The sequence below is a fragment of the Chlorocebus sabaeus genome, chromosome 5 (genome assembly GCF_047675955.1).
Source record: "Chlorocebus sabaeus isolate Y175 chromosome 5, mChlSab1.0.hap1, whole genome shotgun sequence".
In the NCBI taxonomy this organism is placed as follows: Eukaryota; Metazoa; Chordata; class Mammalia; order Primates; family Cercopithecidae; genus Chlorocebus; species Chlorocebus sabaeus.
The window spans coordinates 20,141,275-20,158,421 of NC_132908.1; the positions used below are offsets into that span (position 1 = coordinate 20,141,275).

The window sequence follows — 17,147 nt, forward strand, 5'->3', positions numbered from 1 at the left end:
GGTGCTTCATAGATGTATTGGGCTTGGGCAAGATAGGTCTTGAACCATAGGTCATGGCCCTGCTGGGATCCCTGACTCACCCCTCCTGCTGGAAGGCCCTCCTCCCTCTGCCCTGTTGCCTTGGTAACCTGCCCCTTTCCCTCTGTATCTCCTGGCAAGGTGCCAAGACTGGCTGGAGGCCCTGCACTGGTACAAAACTGCCCTGGAGATGACGGACTGTGATGAGGGTGGTGAGTACGACGGAATGCAGGACGAGCCCCGGTACACGATGCTGGCCAGGGAGGCCGAGATGCTGTTCACAGGAGGCTATGGGCTGGAGAAGGACCCGCAGAGATCAGGTGGGGCCTGGCAGACCTGCCCCTGGGCGGTGACAGGGCCAGGCTGGGAGGGACATAATTTCCATTCCACTGGGGTTATGACAAGATGACAGGCTGAATCTCTTCCTCCAGGGAGGGGAATTTATGGAGCTAGTGTGAAGATGAACATTGTTGTTTTAATGGTTATATATTAGGGCTTTGTTGGGGGGGGTTGCAATTTTAAAAATTGAGATTTTCATAACAAAATTTGCCATCTTAAAGTTTATAGTTTATAGGGGGATTTTTCCTTTCCTTTCCTTTTTTTTTTTTTTTTTTTGAGATGGAGTCTGGCTCTATTGCCCAGGCTGGAGTACAATGGCATGATCTCGGCTCGCTGCAGCCTCCACCTCCCGAGTTCCAGTGATTCTCCTGCCTCAGCCTCCTGAGTAGCTGGGATTACAGGTGTGCCACCATACACAGCAAATTTTTGTATTTTTAGTAGAGACGGGGTTTCGCCATGTTGGCCAGGCTGGTCTGCAACTCCTGGCCTCAAGTGATCCACCCACCTCAGCCTCTCAAGTGCTGGATTACAGGCGTGAGCCACTATGCCTGCCCCAGAGTTTCACTCTTGTAGCCCAGGCTGGAGTGCAGTGGGCCATCTGTGCTCACTGCAACCTTCGCCTCCCACGTTCAGGTGATTCTCATGCCTCAACCTCCTGCATAGCTGGGACTACAGGCACACGCCCAGCTAATTTTTCTATTTTTAGTAGAGATGGGGTTTCCCCATGTTGGCCAGGCTGGTCTTGAACTCTTGATCTCAGGTGATCTGCCCGCCTCGGCCTCCCAAAGTGCTGGGATTATAGGTGTGAGCCATCATGCCTGGCCCCCTTTCCTTTCCTTCCTTCCTTCCTTTCCTTCCTTTCCTTCCTTTCCTTCCTTTCCTTCTTTCTTTCTTTCTTTCTTTCTTTCTTTCTTTTTTGACGGAGTGTCACTCTGTCACCCAGGCTGGAGTGCAGCTGTGTCATCTCGGCTCACTGCAAGCTCCGCCCCTGGATTCACGCCATTCTCCTGCCTCAGCCTTCCGAGTAGCTGGGACTGCAGGGGCCCACCACCACGCCTGGCTAATTTTTTATATATTTAGTGGAGACATGGTTTCACTGTGTTAGCCAGGATGGTCTCGATCTCCTAACCTCGTGATCCACCCGCCTCAGCGTCCCAAAGTGCTGGGACTACAGGCGTGAGTCACTGCGCCCGGCCCTTTTTTCTCTTTGAGATAAAATCTCACTGTGTCACTCAGGCTGACGTGCAGTGGCACAGTCATAGCTCACTGCAGCCTGGAACTCCTATGCTCTAGCAATCCTCTTGCCTCAGCCTCCCAAGCAGCTGGGACTACACATACTTGCCTCCACACCCAGCCAGTTTTTAAAAGTTTTTTGTATTGACTGAGTCTTGCTATGTTGCCCAGGCTGGTTTTGAACTCCTAGCCTCAAGCTATCCTCCTGCCTTGGCTTCCCAAAGTCTTTTGATTACAGACATGAGCCACTACACCTGGCCCTAATGGGTTTTACTATAGTAGTCATAATGTTGTGCACTTATCACCGCTGTGTAATTCCAGAACATTTCCATCACCCCAAAAAGAAATCCCGTACCAGTTAGCAGTCCTCCCCCATCCTAGCAACCACTATACTTTTTGTCCCTATAGATTTGCCTATTCTGGAGATTTTATATAACTGGGAGTATACAATTTGTGGGTTTTTGTATCTGCTTCTTTCATTTAGCATAACTTTTTCAAGATTTATCTGTGTTGAAGCATGTATCAGTACTTCATTCCTTCTTATTACTACATAATATTCCATTTGGTGGGTATACAGCCTTTGTTTATCCACTCATCAGTTGATAGATAAGTTGTATATTTTTTTTTCTGTTACATAATGTATTAATCTTCTTGGGCTGCCAAAACTAAATGCTAAAGACTTATAGGTTTAAACTACAAAAATTGCTGGGCACAGTGGCTCATGCCAGTAATCCCAGCACTTTGGGAGGCCGAGGTGGGCGGATCACCTGAGGTCAGGAGTTCGAGACCAGCCTGGCCAACATGGTGAAACCCTGTCGTTACTAAAAATACAAAAATTAGCCAGGCATGGTGGCAGGTGCCTGTAATCCCAGCTACTCAGGAGGCTGATACAGGAGAATCGCTTGAACCCCAGAGACAGTGGTGACAGTGAGCTGAGATCCTGCCACTGGACTCCAGCCTGGGTGACAGAGTGAGACTCCATCTCAAAAAAAGAAGAATGATGCAAATCTATAATCTTTTATTTGAAATTTCTAAATCCAAAAAGCTCCAAAAACCCGAAGTATATTTGTATGTTTTGCACAAATTCACTTGATAAAACCTGACCTAGCTGACATGAAGCTGTTTATAGTCTTCATTTCTTCTGCTTTTGCATATCCCCAATTAGTTCTGCAAAAGTTCTCACCCTGATTCTCATTGGCTCAGATTGAATCATCTACATACCCCAAACCAACAGTAGTTATTGTGTAGATGGCTTATTCTGATTGGCCATGACTAAATGTGGACCAATCGCTGTGGCTTGGTGGGGTATGGGAAGAGTGCTATGATTGGCTGGAGTTGATCACAGGCCCACCTTTAGAGCCCTGCCAAGAACACCTGGAGGGAGAGGGCCCACGGAGTAGTTTGAGTTCTTAAGGAAATCTCAGGGTGTTCTTCTGGGAAGGGTGATGGGGGACACTGGGCCGGCAAAAACAACAGGTGGTTCACCTCTTTGTGCCCCTCTTTGCTGTCTTTCAGGGGACTTGTATACCCAGGCAGCAGAGGCAGCGATGGAAGCCATGAAGGGTCGGCTGGCCAACCAGTACTACCAAAAGGCTGAAGAGGCCTGGGCCCAGATGGAGGAGTAACCAGGGAAAATCACTGCCGGCTAGTCCCAAGCAAAAGGGCTAGGAGGAAATATTTAATTTAAAAAAAAAAAAAAAAAAAAAAACTTATTTAGTTTGGGGAGGGAAAGCATTTTTAGTGTGTTGTAAATCAAATTTTGTATTTCATTTTTTGACTCTTGAAAATATCTTTGCTACTTGGCAGCTACCAGCAGAGACTCTATAGCTGTCTCTTAGGGCAGTATTCTGGGGAAGCGGGGCTTGAAAAAAGCAGCCTAATGAACCAACATACTGTTTTGCGGTTCTTTTTTTTTTTTTTTTTTTTTGAGACAGAGTCTTGCTGTGTCACCCAGGCTGGAGTGCAATGATGTGATCTCAGCTCACTGCAACCTCCACCTCCGCCTCCTGGGTTCAAGCGATTCTACTGCCTCAGCCTCCCAAGTAGCTGGGATTACAGGCGCACACCACCACACTCAGCTAATTTTTGCATTTTTAGTAGAGATGGGGGTTTCACCATGTTGGCCAGGCTGGTCTCGAACTCCTAACCTCAGGTGATCCACCCACTTCAGCCTCCCAAAGTGCTGGGATTACAGATGTGAGCCACCATGTCTGCCCATTTTGTGGTTCTATTTTCATTTTTATTTCTTTTTTTTTTTTTGTCACGAGATATAAGAAAGTGCTTTTTGCCTTGAATGGACAATTTTAGGGCTCTGCTCACTAGTCTTTTCAGGCTGGACTGAAATTTCAGGCCCATGGAGCCCTGTGTTTTGTGCATCAGGATAAGAAATGAAGCGCTGCACGTTGGCTTTCCAAAGTCACAGGGTGTGTGTTGCTGTGGCTTAGTGCAAAGCGTTCTTTCTCAGAGCATTTAGAGGCATGCATGGCATTTTTTCAGTGGGTGTGAGATTGCACAATACCCAGGCTCCCTTCTACCATGGGGAAGGACCTGCATATTGGCTGGTTTTTAAACTTCTAGTTTAATTTCCTTCCATAATGCTACTGATTTTCTGGCGTACAGCCGAATTCCGTTTTTTTAAGCATGCTTTCTACGGTGGACTTTTCAAAACAGGTTTGAATTTTGTATGCACACATTTACTACCTCTAACTCCTACGTCAGCTAGTGTGGAAGAGGGGTGCACCTCAAAGCTTTTACACGTAAGGACAGCGGCTTGTAATGTTGGAACCTTTCCTTGGAATGTCGGAGCCTTTTCTCCAAGCAAACACGCCCTGTGCATCTCAGTGGCAGCTTCCACAATGTGACTGCAGTGTCTCTTGTACAGTATTCCTCGGTGTTTCCTTAGCGTCTGGATGTTCTTACGTGAAATCCGCTCCCCAGCCCTGGTCGTTGGCATTTTCTGCTTGAAGCTGGGCTGATTTTCTTGTAATTTGCAGCAGGACGCTTTCAGCAGCAGTCCCTTGGGATTTTATCTAAGCTGTTTCAGGATGAGAGGGCAAGAACTATAAACGCTCATTAATTCCCGTAGTCTCCCCAGGGCCAGACAATGGTGATGGTTATTTAATGAGCTTTTCCTTTAAATGGAATTGGGTTCTCACATTAGTATGATTTCATTTGATGTTTCAATAGCAAAGATGCTGGGCGCGGTGGCTTCTGCCTATAATCTCAGCACTTTGGGGGGCCAAGGTGGGAGGACTGCTTGAGCTCAGGACTTCAAGAGCAGCCTGGGTAAACATGGCGAGACCCTGTCTCTACCAAAAAAAAAAAGACAAACTGCTTTGATCAACCCTAAATTCAAAAGCAGCCTCTTTTTCAGTGTTTAAAAGTCAAAACAAAAAAGCAGAGTATAACATACAAACCATTCTTAACTGTTCATTAAAATGGGTCCTTCAACACCTTAGCGGGGTTTGTTGTTGTGCTTATGGACAGAGACTATTTTCTTTTTATTATTATAATTTTTGAAATAGAGATGGGGTCTTACTGTGTTGCCCAGGCTGGTTTCGAACTCCTGGGCTTAAGTGAGCCTCCCGCCTCAGCCTTCCAAAGTGCTGGGGTTACAGGCAGGAGCCACTGTGCCCAGCCAACACTTTAGTGTTGCATGAACCCATGCAAGTGGTAGTTCCAAAGTTCAGTGTGTACCCTCAAATGAACAATCAAGCAGGTAAAATTACCCTTGAAAAAAATCCCTTAGACCACCCATAAATGACAGTGACTTTTTCAGTATGGACTCATCATAGCCAGTTTTCCTTTTGAAGTTGGAACTGATCACCCTTTTGTCATCTGTACCAGATCAGTAGTTGGCTTGTGTTACATTTTGTGTGTGTGCGCGTGTTTTAAACCAGTGCATATAAATTGTATGTTAAATGTAAGTAACTTTAAGATGACTTATCTCTTCACAGTAATCAAGCCTCATATAATTCATGCTTTTTAAATTCAGCCAGCCCCCCCCATCTCTCTGAAATTTTATTATGTAAATAATTTGTGTTCCCTGATCACTCGTTTAAGTTCTTTGTCGTATGTCATCTCTTCTCTAGCAGGAATTGGCAAACTTTTTTGTAAAAGGGTAGAAAGTGAAGATTTTAGGCTTTGCAGGCCATATGACCTCTGCTGCAAATGCTCAACCCTCCTGTTGTAATGTAAAAGCTGCCACAGACACTGTGTGAACACGAATGAGTGTGGCTGGTGTTCCAATAAAACTTTATTTACGCGAACAGGTGGCCCTCTGGGGCTGTAGTTTGTCAACCCTTGCTCTAACCCTTGACTGAGAGCTACTTTATTAAGCCCTGAGGGCAGGATCTATCTCAATTTTGTGCTCCCGAGGGCGCCAAAACACAGTGCTTTGGCATAGAGTAGGCACTCAACAAATGTGTCAACAGATGGAGAGCCAGCGCTAGTCAGTGCACTCACCCTTTGAGGCTCTGGTTTCTCCAAACAATGATTCATTGTCTGGATTGGCTGGAACCGTCACCCCCGCAATTCTATGCCCCACCCACGTGACCTTAATGCCAGTTGCTGGTCTGTTGCTCTTCCGGGTCACCCCCGCAATTCTATGCCTCACCCACCCAGGTGACCTTAATGCCAGTTGCTGGTCTGTTGCTCTTCCGGGTCACCCCCGCAATTCTATGCCCCACCCACCCACGTGACCTTAATGCCAGTTGCTGGTCTGTTGCTCTTCCGGAAGGCGGAGATGGCCTGGATGTAGAGCTAAGCAAATGCTTCTTTAAGGGCCCTTAAGAGTGAAAAAGTAACTTGCAAGAGGTTGAGATCCTTCTCAGCTAGAAGAACTTATTCCACCTTCAAAACCTAGTTTGGGCCGGGTGCAGTGGCTCATGCCTGTAATTCCAGGCTGAGCCTGGAGGCTGAGGCAGGTGGATCACCTGAGTTCAGGAGTTTGAGACCATCCTGGCCAACATGGTGAAACCTCATCTCTACTAAAAATTAAAAAAAAAAAAGCCGGGTGTGGTGGTACACACCTGTGGTCCCAGCTACTCGGGAGGCTGAGGCAGGAGAATCGCTTGAACCCAGGAGGCAGAGTTTGCAGTGAGCTGAGATTGTGCCACTGCACCAGACTGGGCGACAGAGTGAGACTCCGTCAAAAACAAAAACAAAAACCTAGTTTTGTGCCTTCTAAAGATAGTTAGGGCATCTTCTTTTTCCACAAATGCTGGACATGCCAAAAAACAAACCCAAAACCCAGGACATTCCACCCCAACTGGGATGATATCAGAGACCATCTTCAACTGCAAGAAGCAGGTGAAAGTCCAGGAAATTGGCAGAGCCAGGATAATCATCCAGTACTTTCATTTCACAAATGGAGAAACCAAGGTTCTGCCAGCTAGATTTTTTTTTCACAGTATCACTGCTAGCAAGGCACTAAGCTGGAGCTGGGATTTGAGAGCTGCTGCTATTTAGAGGATCTTGGGAATAAAATTTAAAGTTAAACTGGAGTTTAAAGGCCCTTTCAGTTTTGCTATAGGCAAGAGAAAAAAAAAAATGAATGAATGGACAGATGGCTTTATGGGTGTAAGAAAGAAGAGAATAAAACTCCCAAACCCCAGTGTTCCTGAATATCTCTTCTCCCGCTGACCAAAGGCACTCTGGGAATTTATCATCAAATGCAACTTTGACCTCCAAGCCAAGTAAACTGCTCTTGTTGCTATTTTAGTGGCTTGTTTTTTTAAGACACAAGGTCTCACTTTGTTACTCAGGCTGGAGTGCAGTGGCATGTTCATAACTCGTAGGCTCAACCTCCTGGGCTTCAGTGATCCTCCTGCCTCAGCCTCTCAAGCAGCTAAAACTACAGGTGTGCACCATCACACCTGGCTAATTTTTTTCTTTTTGAATTGGAGTCTCGCTCTGTCACCCATGTTGGAGTGCAATGGCAGGTCTCGGCTCACTGCAACCGCTGCCTCCCAGGTTCAAGCAATTCTCCCAGTCTTCAGCCTCCCGAATAGCTGGGACTATAGGCACCCGTCACCACGCCCAGCTAATGTTTGTAGTTTTAGTAGAGATGGGGTTTCACCATGTTGGCCAGGCTGGTCTCGAACTCCTGACCTTAGGTGATCCACCTGCCTCAGCCTCCCGAAGTGCTGGGATTACAGGCGTGAGCCACTGGGCCAAGCCACACCCGGCTATTTTTTTAAATTATTTTTTGCAGAGATGGGGTCTCACTATGTTGCCCAGGCTGGTCTTGAACTCCTTGGCCTCAAGTGATCCTCCCACCTCAGCCTCCCAAAGCGTTGGAATTACAGGCGTGAGCCATTGTACCTGGCCCTGTTTTCGTGGCTTTATTTCCTTTCATCTCAGCACATTTTGTCTGCAGTACTAGACATGTTTTACAAATCAACCAGTGTTTACACAAATATATGCAACTTGTTTTGGGGGGAAAGGAGACAAAATATGCATATTCTCCGTGTGGATTTGTGCCTCTTAATTGTGTTTCTAGTCTCTAAGGTAACCCTTTAACCTACTCAAGATGGGGCCCAGAGAAGTGGCCCGTGTTACAGATTTATTTTGGCATATGTAATAAGTTCCATTTTCGCTTTACAAATAAAGTGTTTTCTTTCCTGTCTCAGATTCAAATGTCTCCTGATTAAAAATAATAATAATTTAAATAAATAAATAAATAAATAATGGCTGGGCGCGGCGGCTCACGCCTGTAATCCCAGCGGTTTAGGAGGCCGAGGCGGGCGGGATCACCTGAGGTCGAGAGTTCGAGACCAGCCGGGCCAACATGATGAAACCCTTTCTCTACTAAAAATACAAAAATTGGCCGGGCAAGGTGGCGCACACCCGTAGTCCCATCTGCTCAGGATGCTGAGACAGGAGAATCTCTTAAATCTGGGAGATGGAGGTTGCACTAAGCTGAGATCATGCCATTGCACTCTAGCCTGGGCAACAAGAGCGAAACTCCATCTCAAAAAAAAAAAAAAAAAAAAAAAGGTCGGGCTTGGTGGCTCACTCCTGTAATCCCAGCACTTTGGGAGCCCGAGGCGGGAGGCCGAGGCGGGCGGATCACGAGGTCAGGAGATTGAGACCATCCTGACTAACACGGTGAAACCCCGTCTCTACTAAAAAATACAAAAAACTAGCCGGGCGAAGTGGCAGGCGCCTGTGGTCCCAGCTACTCGGGAGGCTGAGGCAGGAGAATGGCGTGAACCCGGGAGGCAGAGCTTGCAGTGAGCTGAGATCGCACCACTGCACTCCAGCCTGGGCGACTGAGCAGACTACGTCTCAAAAAAACAAAAAACAAAAAAAGTAGCTGCTGCGGGCAGGGGTCGACCGGAAGGCTCATACCCCATCTGAAAGGGGCAGCCATGATTCAACTTCAAATGATTGCCACTGGGAAGTGTGGGCTCAACGTTGTCCCATTTTCCAATGTTTCAAGAGCTGATGAAAACTTTTTTTTTTTTTTTTTTTTTTAAATGCAAGGCCTTCTGTTCTTTAACGTTTGTAATAAATTCTAATAACTTTTAAAAGCCTTCCAGATTTGGCTCGTCTGCTGTCAGTTTGCTTTAGAGAAAGTATTAGAACCTCTCATTTCTTCATTTGCTCATCTATAAAACATAGAGTTTTTCTGTTTATTTTTCAGACAAAGTCTCGCTCTGTTGCTCAGGCTAGAGTGCAGTGGCAAGATCTCCGCTCACTACAACCTCTGCTTCCCAGGTTCAAGTGATCCTCCCACCTCAGACTATAGTAGCTGGCATGACAGTACAGGCTTGCTCCACCATGCCTGGCTAATTTCTGTATTTTTAGTAGAGACAGGGTTTTGCCATGTTGGCCAGGCTGGTCTCCAACTCCTGGCCTCGGGTAATCCACTCACCTCGGCCTCCCAAAGTGCTGGGATTATAGGCGTGAGCCACCATGCCCAGCCTAAAGTGCTTTTTTAATCCCAAGTTTAAGAAAATCTTGGTTACCAGTTGATCTTTTGGTTTTAAGCTAATTTTTTTTTTTTAATTTTAAATATTAGCGTAACTATGCATGGTAGGTTGAACGTACATATTTAGGTCCACTTGTTCCTAAATCTCCAGTGCAATGACAGGAAGTGGACCTTTTTTTTTTTTTTTTTTTTTAAATAGTATAAGCCTGTGAGGATGAAGAGAAAGAGGATTCAACAGCAAGTTTTGGGTGCTGGAAAGTAGGTAAACTGTAATTGAATTAACAGACCCAAGAAGTCTGGATCCTAGATCAGCAGTAGGGAAATCTGAGAAACGACCCAATTTTCATTGCTGAACAAGCCCTGCAAAGCTGAGAAATTGGCATGAGGAGGCCCGCACAGTGGCTCACGCCTATAATCCCAGCACTTTGGGAGGCTGAGGTGGGCAGATCACTTGAGGTCAGGAGTTCGAGCCCAGCCTGACCAACATGGTGAAACACCATCTCTACTAAAAATATAAAAATTAGCCAGGCTGAGGCGGGAGAATCACTTGAGCCCAGGAGGCACAGGTTGCAGTGAGCCGAGATCACCACTGACCCCAGCCTGGGTGACAGAACGAGACTCCATTTCAAAAAAAAAAAAAGAAGTTAATAAAGAAAACTTTTCTGATGGTTTTGTTACAGCATACGTCAAAATGTTATTACAGTCTTGGCCAAGCATGGTGGCTCACACCTGTAACCTTGGCACTTTGGGAGGCCAAGATGGGAGGATTGCTTGAGGCCAGGAGTTCAAGACCAGCCTGGTCAACATAGTGAAAGCCTATCTCTTAAAAAAAAAAAAAAAAAAAAAAAAATTGCAGTCTGGCTGCAAGTGTAAACCCACTGGGAATTCAAAGATTCATACTTGGTAGGGACATTTTCTAAAAATTTATTTTTTATTATAGTATACCTAAGTAGATTAAACTGCATACTCTTAAGTATACAGGTCGATGAATTTTTACATTTATACACATCTGTGTCTTAACAACCCAGTTCAAGATATTAGAACCTTTGCAGGACTACAGAAGCCCTCCTGGACTCCCTCCCAGGCAATACACCCTCTCCCCACCCCGAAAAATATTGGCCACTCTTCTGACCTCTATCTTGATAGAGACATTTTATAGGAGAGAGAATGATTAATCATTGTTAGACAAAATGGAAAAGAATGTTCCGTTAAAGGTCATTGCATTTTTGCCTGACAAATGACCAGCAACTGAGTGAGTAGAATGCTAGTTTCCCAGTGCAAATCTCAATGCTCTTACATTTCAAAAGAAAAATGCTCAATGCTTGAGCATTTATCAGGAATGCTAGTTTCTCTCCAGAAGGAGGTTCTTACAGAAAGATTTGGTCTCAGGCCAGATTTGGGAGCATTTTCCTTTTAGGGGAGCAAGGGAGAAAAGAATGGAGGGGATCCAGGACTGAGACCCCACACCCACTTCAGCTGTCCACAGCCTAGTGTTTATGATATAGGGACAGGCACACAAAGAATAGTCGGAGCTTCAGCCTATCCCTCCCTTGTCCTGCATCCTGCCGCTGAGACCCTGTAGGTCCAGGGGTTCTGATGCAACATTCTGCATCTCTTGCTGATGATTTCATGTCTGATTGTCATGAGAAAACTGTGTAAGGGGCTGCTGGACTGTAAGAAACTCTCAAAAGGGTGCTGTGCCTTCCAGGATCAGCTGTTTCCCTGCAGGCTCCCTGTTAACTAAGCATCCTACTCAGTATGTGTTCGTAGGAAGAGACTTGAATTGCTCCAGAATGTTCTAGCAGAAATATCTCAGCCTTAGGAGTTCAAGATCGGCCCTGGTGATATAGCGAGACCCCTGTCTCTGTGAAAAAAAAAAAGTTTTTAAGTAGCCAGGCATGGTGTCACGTTCCTGCAGTTCCAGCTACTAAGGAGGCTAAGATGGGAGGATCGCTTTAGCACAGGAGGTCAAGGCTGCAGTGAGCAATGATTGTGCCACTGCACTCCAGCCTGGGCAACAGAGCAAGAACTTGCCAAAAAAAAAAAAAAAAAAAAAAAAAAAAAAATTTACTGGCTGGGCGCAGTGGCTTACGCCTGTAATCCCAGTACTTTGGGAGGCCGAGGCGGGCCGATCACAAGGCCAGGAGATCGAGACCATCCTGGCTAACACGGTGAAAACCCGTCTCTACTAAATATACAAAAAATTAGCCAGGCATGGTGGCGGGCGCCTGTAGTCCCAGCTACTGGGGAGGCTGAGGCAGAAGAATGGCGTGAACCCGGGAGGCGGAGCTTGCAGTGAGCCGAGATCACGCCACTGCACTCCAGCCTAGGCAATAGATCCAGACTCTGTTTCAAAAAACAAAACAAAAAAACAAACAAGAAAAACAAATCAGTAACTCACTGAGTCTCAGTTCACATTTTCAAGAGAGAATTTGATTGGTCCAACCTGAATCCTACGTCCACCAAAGAAGGTAGAACCCACTAACCATGGCTGTGGGGGTGGGGCGTGCAGCACAAAGGTGGCTGCCAGGGACCCACTCTCTGACTGGTCAGGCAGTTCCTAGAAAAATCAGACTGGGCAAAGATGCTAGCAATTATCCTTGACTGTGAGGATATTTCCTTTTGGAAAATCCAGTACCCAACTCACAAAGTCCTTCCTGGTACTAAAATACCATGACAAACACTCCTATTGACTTCAAGGGGTTATTCCTCAATCAGCTTTGAACTCCCCACAATGCCTAGCCTGTGTCTTCAATCATGGCTGCTTCTGTGTTTTTTTTTTTAATGTCTTGAAGAGCAACAAACTCTACTAGCACAAGAAAATCTTTGCATATCATTATATATGTTAAAGGTAGACAAATGGCCAGGTGTGGTGGCTCACTCCTGTAATTCTAGCACTTTGGGAGGCTGAGGCAGGAGGATAGCTTGAGACCAGCCTAAGCAGCATAGCAAGACCCGGTCCTTACAAAAAATACAAAAGTTAGCCCAGTGTGGTGGTGCATGCCTCTAGTCCCAGCTACTTGTGAGGCTGAGATGGGAGGATCACTTGAGCCCAGGATGTCAAGGCCGCAGTGAGCTGTGATCATACCACTGCACTCCAACCTGGGCAACAGAGCAAGACCCCATCTCTCTAAAAAAAAAAAAAAAAAAAAAAAAAAAGGTGGATGGAGAGGGGGAAAAGCCAGGCTAAGGAGGGATTGAAAAGGAAAGATATAAAATGTCCAAATGTTAGGGGTGTGTACCAACTGAATATTAGCCAGAAACTTGAATCGTGGCCCTGAAAAATCTAATACCAGTCAATGCAAAATGAGAATTCTACTTAAAAAGTGTGATTTATATAGTTTTTGACGTGTCTAAAGCATCACCAGCATTAGCAGAGTTCCTGCCTAATTCCCCCATTCAGTCTCCTTAAGCATTGACTCCACTCCCTGTGTTGAACAGCATAATGGAGAAAGTAACCCATGTAAATGACAGAGGGAAAGAGAAATGATAGAGAATGATAGAGGAGAAAACTTCAGATATGAGGGAGATTTGAGAGTTCTTACACCAATAAATGTGAAAAATCAAGTAATGGGCTTTGTTTTCCCAGAAAATGACAACTTGCCAAAATTGACTTAGGAAGAAATAGAAAACATGAGAAGAAATAGAAAAAAAAAAAAAAGTCATCAAAAATCATATACTTTGGCAAAATGGAAAAATATATGCATATCTATATCTATATAGAGAGGGTCTCGTCTCTCACCCAGGCTAGAGTGCAGTGCCTGAATCTCGGCTCACTGCAGCCTTGACTTCCCTGGCTCAAGGGAGCTTTTGACCTTGGCCTCCCAAGTAGCTGAGACTACAGGCATACGCCACCGTGCCCGGCTAATTTCTCTTCTTTTGCTTTTTGGTAGAGACAAGGTTTCTCAATGTTGCTTAGGCTGGTCTTGAACTTCTGGTGTCGAGCGATCCTGCCACCTCAGTCTCCCAAAGTGCTAGGATTACAGGAGTGAGCCACCAAGACCAGCCTATTATTAATATTATTATAATATAATACTAGGTAAAGTATAAATATAGTCTAGCAATTTCATTTCTAGTGTATACCCTAGAGAAATGTCCATACACAAGACAAGGAGCCATGTGCAAGGGTACTTCCTGCCATATCGTGCGTAATGACAAAAATTTAGTAACAACTTAAAAGTTGTTCATGGCATGGAATGAATGAATTAGATCTATAGGCATCGTAACAGACCTCAAAAACACAATGTTGGGCCTGGCACAGTGGCTCATGCCTGTAATCTCAGCTACTTGGGAAACTGAAGTAGGAGAATGACTTGAGCCCAGGAGATCTAGGCTACTATTGTGCCACTGTACTCTAACCTGGGTGACAGAGCAAGACTCTCTTAAAATAATAATAATAATACTGTTGAAATGAGAAAAGCAAGTTTTAGATATCAGTACAATGTGCTAACATTTATATAAATGAAAAACAAACAGATAATCATTTTATGTGTTATTCATAAGTTTTATATGTAAAAATGTAAGAAATTATTGGAAAGATACACATCAAATTCATGACAGTTATAGACAGGGGAGAATGTTTGGGAGGGGACTTTATTTTTATTTGTAACGGTCTAATAATTTCTATTTGTAATACTGTGATCTGTTTTTCTTTATTTATTTTTGAGACAGAGTTTCACACTATCGCCCAGGCTAGAGTGCAGTGGCGGAATCTCGGCTCACCGCAACCTCCGCTTCCCAGGTTCAAGCGATTCTCCTGCCTCAGCCTCCTGGGTAGCTGGGATTACGGGCGCGTGCCACCACGCCAGGCTAAATTTATATTTTTAGTAGAGACGCTTGAACCCAGGAGGCGAAGGATGCAGTGAGCGGAGACCACAGCACTGCACCCCAGCCTGGACAAGAGCGAGACTCCATCTCAAAAAAAAAAAAAAAAAAAAAAAAAGAGAGAGAGAAAAGAAAAAAGAAAAGAAAAGAAAAAGCCGCAATAATAATAGTCATTAATTTAATGCCAGGTGGTGGCACTATGGATGATGATTTTTTTTTCTTTGTAATTTTTGTACATTTTCGTTTTTAATATCTGTGCATATCCACATGGATAGGTATTTTAAAATACAGCCTGGTGAAAAATAACAGCCAATTGCAGATCTATATGAATAATGTGACAATATTTGTGTTAAAATCCATACACAATAAAAACAAAGCTATCTTCTATGGATATATCTCTATATATCCATATAGATATAAACATATAAATTCACGGCAAAAGATCTAGAAAGATATATAGTGTTTTAGTCCATTTTCTGTTGCTTATAACAGAATACCTGAAACTGGGTAATCTGTAAAGAAAAGAAAGTTACTTATTACAGTTATGGAGGCTGATAAGTCCAAGGGCAAGAGTGTGCATCTGACGAGAGCCTTCTTGCTGGTGGGGGACCCCTGCAGAGTCCTCAGGCAGTACAAGCCATCATATGGAGGGGGTGCTGAGCTGTTCACTTGCTGGCTCAGGTCTAGCACTTATAAAGCTCCCATTTACAAAGCCATCAGTCCCCCTCCCAAGATAACCTATTAATCCATTAACCCATGAATCCATGAATCCATGAATAGATTAATCCATTCATGAGGGCTCCACCCTCATGATCTAATCACCTCTTAAAGGGCCCACCACACAATACTGCCACATTGGGGATTAAATTTCCAACACATGAAATTTGGGGGACACATTCAAACCATAGTACATATTAAACTGATAATAATGGTTACTTACCTCTGCGAAGGGGCCTAGGATGCGAGTCAAGAGTCAAAGAGCATTTGTACCTTATGTGCAAAGTTTAAATATTTTACAATAATTCGTGTGTTATTTGTGTAAGTAAAAATTTAAACACATAATTTCTCAGAGACAACTGCCCAGACCAGCCCCCAGGTTTGGCCGTCAGATCCCCTAGTGCGTGTTTCTGATCAGATCGATTTCTTCTCCCGGAGACACCCAATCCGGGTCGTATGGATTACTTGTGGGTTAACCAGGGGTCTCCAGGGTAACCATCCATCTCAGAGTACAGTTTCTAAAAATGGATTTTGCTCTAATACCTATTCGGAACAAACCTGGGTCTAAAAACTGGAACAAGTGTTTATTTTCCAACACACGGCTTTTTAAAATAATTCTATAGGGATCAGCTTGAACACACGTTAAGCAAAAAAACCTCAGCGAAAATGCCTCGCGATTTCCAGATTAAATGCGAATGCAAAAGCATTAAGTAACTTTCTGGCACGCACTCATTACAGCTGGGTAGCGTGGCCGAGCGGTCTAAGGCGCTGGATTAAGGCTCCAGTCTCTTCGGGGGCGTGGGTTCGAATCCCACCGCTGCCAGGGTTGGTCTCATTTTGTTCCCCGCTGCATACACGCCCGGCTGTTTTGCGCGTGCCATCAGCGCCACCTGCTGCAGGGCGGGGCTCACGGCCTGCATGAATGGCGCGGCGGAGGGGGCAGAGCCGTGTGCGCCGGGGCGGGGCATTGTGGGTAAGAGGAAGCGCTGGGGCCGGCCCGCTCCCCCCACGTGTCCGCCGGAGTTTCTCCACCAGCAACATGGCCGCCGCCTGAGAGGAGAGCCGGGCCGCCGTCGCCTCTGCAGCCCGCGGGTAACTGGGCGGTTGCCGCCGTCCGCGCTCGGCCCCCGCGGAGAGGTGAGTCCCATCTTGGCAGCGCCCGAGCTGGGGCTTGAGCCGGACCGCACTCACTACGTGGGTCTGGGCTAGATTCCCGAGTAGGCCAAGGAGGCCCGCGCCGCGCCGTGCTGAGGGGCTGGGGGCCTCTCGGGACTCGGGCCGGAGGAGGGGCAGCCGGCTCCAGGCCGACCCCGGACTCCGACTCTCCCGACCCGACACCTGGGAGTTGGGGAGGCCGCGGCCGACGCTGCCGGCGGTGACTCAGGGTCCTGCCGACCTGCCCCACCCGGGCCTGGGGGGCATCCTACGGAAGGAACACCTGTCCTCGGCGTCGGGTGTGGTGGCGGCTCGCGGCAGGGACTGCGTAGTGGGCGTGAGAAGGGGTCCTGACCACCCGCGAGGGAGCAGAAACCCATTGGACAGCGAGGCTCGGGGTCGGCGGCCCGCCCCGATGGGCAGGGAGGGCACCTGCGCCTGCCGGAGCCCCCTCTTCGCAGCTGAACCGGATTAGCTTCTGTCTGGCGAGGCCTGGGATTCCTCATTCATTTATTCAGGCAACCATTCAGTGTTTACTGAGCCAACTCTGTGCTCCGGATACGGCCCTGACCATTCGGTCCGAGGAGGTGTCAGTAAATAAACAAGGTCGTTCCTTTGGGTTAGCTTTAGAATTCCTTGGGCTTGGAGGCGGAAAGAAGAGATCTTAGCGATCTCAACAGTTCCTCATCTGTGAAATGGGGATAATAGAAATTCCTACCTCATAGGGTTGTGGTGATGGCTCATTAGAAACCAGGTGACGCTCCTGCTTGCAGCGTTTTTACCCGCTTACATTGGCAGAAAACATGTTGTCAAGTAATAACGAACCTTCCCATAGGTTACGTTTATTACCGTCCTTACTCCTCCCCGCAGCTGTCTGCAGGTCGGTACTTAGTTTCCCTACTTTAGGGATGAAAATAGGGAAGAA

General features: G+C 46.1%; 2 protein-coding genes and 1 non-coding gene across 10 annotated transcripts in view; all 3 read left to right on the forward strand.

The window, feature by feature from the left end:
- The window catches only part of EEF2K (eukaryotic elongation factor 2 kinase), an 86,170-nt gene extending 77,947 nt beyond the window's left edge, over nt 1–8,223 (forward strand). For both annotated transcript variants that reach the window (XM_073015229.1, XM_073015228.1), the window contains 2 exons: nt 160–338; nt 3,106–8,223. In XM_073015229.1, coding sequence (XP_072871330.1) covers nt 160–338; nt 3,106–3,215 — 289 coding nt within the window. In that variant the 3' untranslated portion in view covers nt 3,216–8,223. The remainder of the gene's footprint in view (nt 1–159; nt 339–3,105) is intronic.
- Nucleotides 8,224–15,808: 7,585 nt separating this feature from the next.
- On the forward strand, nt 15,809–15,890 carry TRNAL-AAG (transfer RNA leucine (anticodon AAG)). The gene has a single exon. It is a non-coding gene; the product is annotated as a tRNA-Leu (tRNA).
- Nucleotides 15,891–16,058: 168 nt separating this feature from the next.
- Nucleotides 16,059–17,147, forward strand: part of POLR3E (RNA polymerase III subunit E) — a 37,223-nt gene continuing 36,134 nt past the window's right edge. For 3 of the 7 annotated variants that reach the window (XM_037989753.2, XM_037989752.2, XM_037989754.2), the window contains exon 1: nt 16,096–16,204. The gene's annotated coding sequence lies outside the window, so the exon portion shown is untranslated. Of the gene's footprint in view, nt 16,205–17,147 lie in introns of all 7 variants that reach the window. The other 4 variants (XM_073015230.1, XM_073015231.1, XM_007987694.3 and 1 more) reach the window with 3 other exon arrangements.